Source organism: Nerophis ophidion, linkage group LG15 (genome assembly GCF_033978795.1).
Source record: "Nerophis ophidion isolate RoL-2023_Sa linkage group LG15, RoL_Noph_v1.0, whole genome shotgun sequence".
NCBI lineage: Eukaryota > Metazoa > Chordata > Actinopteri > Syngnathiformes > Syngnathidae > Nerophis > Nerophis ophidion.
This window is the reverse complement of record NC_084625.1, coordinates 15,001-20,000: the sequence shown is the minus strand read 5'-3', so window position 1 is coordinate 20,000 and position 5,000 is coordinate 15,001. Positions and strand designations below refer to the sequence as shown.

Genomic DNA, 5,000 nt, shown 5'->3' with positions numbered 1-5,000 from the left:
ATCACATATTTCGTTATTTGATGCTAACAGGCTACATTCTTAGCTATTTAAAAAAATTCACCTACATATATATATTTCATATTGATTTTAGCATGCAAATTTTAGAATGCTAGGTTTTTAGCTATCCGAAAAAAATGCACATATTTTGTTATTTGGTGCTACCATGCCAATGTAAGCATGCTAGGTTCTTGGCTATTTAAAAAATAATCACATACAGATGTATATTTTATTTGATGCTAGCATGCCAATGTTAGCATGCTGGGTTCTTAGCTATTTTGAATATAATATTCACAAGGAGTTATATATTTTGTTATTTGATGCTAGCACTTTGAAAGTCTACAAACATCTTAGTCATATATTTAGTTTTTTGATGGTAGCATGCCAACGTTAGCATGCTAAAATTTTAGCCGTTTAAAAAAAATAATCACATTTTGTTATTTGATGCTAGCATGCTAGGTTCTTAGCTTTTTAAATATATATATTCACCTACAGAGATATATTTTATTTGATGCTAGCATGCCGATGTTAGCATGCTAGGTTTTTAGCTTTTCTGAAAAAAAAATCACATATTTTATTTAATGCTACAATGCCAACGTTAGCATGCTAGGTTCTTAGCTATTTGGAAAAATAATTAACATATATATTTTATTTGATGCTAGCATGCTAAGTTTTTAGCTATTTTGAAAATAATATTCACCGGGAGTTATATATTTTGTTATTTGATGCTCACATTTTTGAAAGTCTATTAACATGTTAATCATACATTTAGTTTCTTGGAGCATATTAACGGTTAGCATTCTAATGTTAGCATGTTAGGTTTTTGGCTGATTTATTATGCGACCCTGTTACAGAAATGTTAGCATTTTTACACTTATTAAAAAAAATTATCTTTTTAACAAATTTTAACATCTATGTAACATATTAAGATCCATGCAATGAAAAGCTTCAGGTCTTTAAAATGTGAGACATTTCTACATTAATTTTCCATATTTTTATGTTTTATCAGCATTTAAGTACCACTTTATTACAATTTATACATACATTGCATTTGCTAATTATTTTAATTACTATTATTTCTGTTGTAAATAATTCCATAATGTGAGTGTTGTGTTTTGTTCTGTAGCTTGCGGTAACCCCGCCCCTGCGTCCCATCGTGTTGTGGGCGGAGTCAACTCGGAGGAAGGGGAGTGGCCTTGGCAGGTCAGCCTCCACTTCTCCGGCCACCTGTTCTGCGGCGCCTCCGTGCTCTCCCCTGATTGGCTCATCTCAGCGGCCCACTGCTTCAGCAAAGAGAGGTCCGCCCGCCCGCCGTCGTCGCGCCCGAATATCCGCCCCGCTACCCTCTTGACCTTTGACCCCACAGGCTCTCCGACCCGCGGCGCTGGCGGGCCCACCTGGGGGTGCTGACGCAGGGCGGCGCCAAGCACGTGGCGGAGATCCAGCGGGTGGTGGTCCACGAGTACTACGACGCCCACACCTTCGACTACGACGTGGCCCTGCTGAGGCTGAAGAGGGCGTGGCCTCCCTCGCTTGGTCCGCTGGTCCGGCCCGTGTGCCTGCCCGCCGCTTCCCACGCCGTCACCGCCAGACATCGCTGCTGGGTCACGGGCTGGGGGTACCGCTCGGAAGAAGGTGAGGAAGCGGAACCTCACCAGGTGTAAAAAAAAAAAACTGTTTACTTCCGGGTCATTTTGCTTGTTCCACTGCAGCCCTGTAGGGGGCGATAATGTGCACTGGTGTGCTTTTTCTGCACCACAGCTCCCTCTAGTGCAGGGGTCACCAACACGGTGCCCGCAGGCACCAGGTCTCCCGTAAGGACCAGATGAGTCGCCCGCTGGCCTGTTCTAAAAATAGCTCAAATAGCAGCACTTACCAGTGAGCTGCCTCTATTTTTTAAATTGTATTTATTTACTAGCAAGCTGGTCTCGCTTTGCTCGACATTTTTAATTCTAAGAGAGACAAAACTCAAATAGAATTTGAAAATCCAAGAAAATATTTTAAAGACTTGGTATTCACTTGTTTAAATAAATTCATTTATTTTTTACTTTGCTTCTTGTAACTTTCAGAAAAACAATTTTAGAGAAAAAATACAACCTTAAAAATGATTTTATGGAATTTTAAACACATATACCTTTTTACCTTCTAAATTCCTTCCTCTTATTTCTTGACAATTTAAATCAATGTTCAAGTACATTTATTTTTTTTATTGTAAGGAATAATAAATACATTTTAATTTAATTCTTCATCTTAGCTTCTGTTTTTTTGACGAAGAATATTTGTGAAATATCTCTTCAAACTTATTATGATTAAAATTCCCCCAAAATATTCTGGCAAATCTAGAAAATCTGTACAATCAAATTTAAATCTTATTACAAAGTCTTTAGAATTTCTTTAAAAAATTTGTTCTGGAAAATCTAGAAGAAATAATGATTTGTCTTTGTTTGAAATATAGCTTGGTCCAATTTGTTATATATTCTAACAAAGTGCAGATTGGATTTTAACCTATTTAAAACATGTCATCAAAATTCTAAAATTAATCAAGAAAAATTACTAATGATGTTCCATAAATTACTTTTTTAATTTTTTCAAAAAGATTCGAATTAGCTAGTTTTCCTCTTCTATTGTTCGGTTGAATTTTGAATTTTAAAGAGTCGAAATTGAAGATAAACTTTGTTTAAAATATTAATTTTCATCTTTTTTCCCTTTTTCTCCACTTTTAAATCGTTCATATAAGTGTTTTTTCATCCTTTATTCTCTACAAAAAACCTTCCGTAAAAGGAAAAAAAAATGTACGGCGGAATGACAAACAGAAATACCCATTTTTTATATATATATATATATATATATATATATATATATTTATTTATTAAAGGTAAATTGAGCAAATTGGCTATTTCTGGCAATTTATTTAAGTGTGTATCAAACTGGTAGCCCTTCGCATTAATCAGTACCCAAAAAGTAGCTCTTGGTTTCAAAAAGGTTGGTGACCCCTGCTCTAGTGGTTAAGAATCTTCACTGCCCCACTTTGCATTAAACGAATGCTGGCAAACACTTTTTTTTTTCCAAAACAGTTGTTTTTTTTCCCGCCTAATGTAAGTGACTTTTTGATAGAAAAGTATTGCCAAGTTCCACTCCGGTCCTCCAGGTGGCAGCAATGTGGCTTTAAAAGCATGACTTCCTAAAATGCCCATGTTAGAATTTGCTTTGTTGCGCTACAGTGTCATACCAAAGACGATAAAAATAGGAGCCATTACTGGGCGTGGCAACCGCTGCTGCTCACTGCTCCCCTCCCAGGGGGTGATCAAGGGTGATGGGTCCAAATGCAGAGAATAATTTCGCCACACCTCGTGTGTGTGTGACTATCATTGGTACTTTAACTTTAATATTGTAACTCTGAAAGTGGAATATTACAATAGAGAATACTATTGTATCTAAATGATAATAATCGAAATATGATGTGGGTGCTGGAAAAAAAAGGATTAAACTTTGAATCGTGATTCTAATCATCCAATTCCAAATTGCTTCATAATTTTATTAAAAAGAAAAAATTCAAAAGTATTTTCTAAATCTTTTAAAAAAATATTAGCATGCTAATGTTAGCCTGTCAGATTTTTTGCTGATTTTATAAATATACATCTACAAGTGATATATTTTATTTACTGTTAGCACGGTAGCTTTGTTTTGAAAGTACAAACCTTATATATTAACTGTTAGCATGATAACACTAGCATGTTCGGTTTTGAGCTTTTTTTTTTTTTTTTTTTTTAATTATTCACCTAAAAGTTATATATTTTGTTATTTGATGTTGGCATGTTAATGTTAGGATGTTAGGTTTTTAGCAGATTTTATGAATATACAGCTACAAGTTTGATTCTAGCATGTTAATTTTAGTGTGTTAGGTTTTTAGCTAATTTTATAAATATACACCTACAAGTTATATATTTTTGTGTTAGCAAGTTAACATTAGCATGCTAGGTTTTAGCTATTTTTTCAAATATTCACATGAGTTATATATTTTTTTGGTGCTAGCATGCTAGCTTTTTTAGTTCATTTTGAAGTTACATACCTTAGTTATATATTTTATTTACTGTTAGCATGCTAGCTTTTTTTCATTTTGAAAGTACAAATTTTATATATTAACTGTTAGCATGCTGACACTAGCGTGCTCGGTATTGATCTTTTTTTTTTATTTTTTTTTAAATTATTCACCTAAATGTTATATGTTTTGTTATTTTATGCTAGCATGTTAATGTTAGCCTGTCAGATTTTTTTGCTAATTTTATAGATATACATCTACAAGTGATTTATTTTATTTACTGATAGCACACTAGCTTTTTTTTTTGTTCGTTTTGAAAGTACAAACCTTATATATTAACGGTGAGCATGCCAACACTAGCGTGCTCAGTTTCCAGCTATTTTTTTTTTTTTTTTAGAAATTATTCACTTTAAAGTTATATATTTTGTTATTTTAGATCTAGCATGTTAATGTAAGCATGTTAGGTTTTTAGGTACTTTTTTTAAATATGCACCTACAAGTTATATATTTTATTTACTGTTGGCACGCTGGCTTTTTTTTTTTCGTTTTGAAAGTACAAACCTTATAAATTAACTGTTAGCATGCTAACCATAGTGTGCTCGGTTTTGAGTTCTTTTTTTTTTTAGAAATTATTCACCTAAATGTTATATATTTTGTTATTTGATGCTAGCATGTTAAATGTTAGTGTGAACGACTTTTGCCGTCGTCGCTTGGGTTCCATGAACCACTCAGGAAGGACATTGCTTTTAAGCAGGTTTGACTCTTTTATTTTTTCAAATAAAGCTTTGTCTTCAGTTCGGATAGCTTTTCAGCTGCTCCTCTCCTTCTGCTCGCTCATGGTCCGCTTTTCAGCCGCCGTCGTCGTCCTCGTCTGCTCTTTATTTCCGTTCCTCGGGTGCTGCTGCGGGCTCTCCTCCTTCTTCTGCCCCGATCTCTCCTCCTTCTCCCCTTTTATACATCGTGA

At 34.6% G+C, this 5,000-nt stretch overlaps 1 protein-coding gene across 1 annotated transcript in view; it reads left to right on the top strand.

Moving 5' to 3' along the window:
* The window catches only part of LOC133569892 (transmembrane protease serine 7-like), a 33,449-nt gene that overhangs the window by 27,665 nt on the left and 784 nt on the right, over positions 1-5,000 (top strand). Inside the window, exons 16-17 of the mRNA XM_061922482.1 lie at positions 1,124-1,295; positions 1,364-1,632. Coding sequence (XP_061778466.1) covers positions 1,124-1,295; positions 1,364-1,632 — 441 coding nt within the window. The remainder of the gene's footprint in view (positions 1-1,123; positions 1,296-1,363; positions 1,633-5,000) is intronic.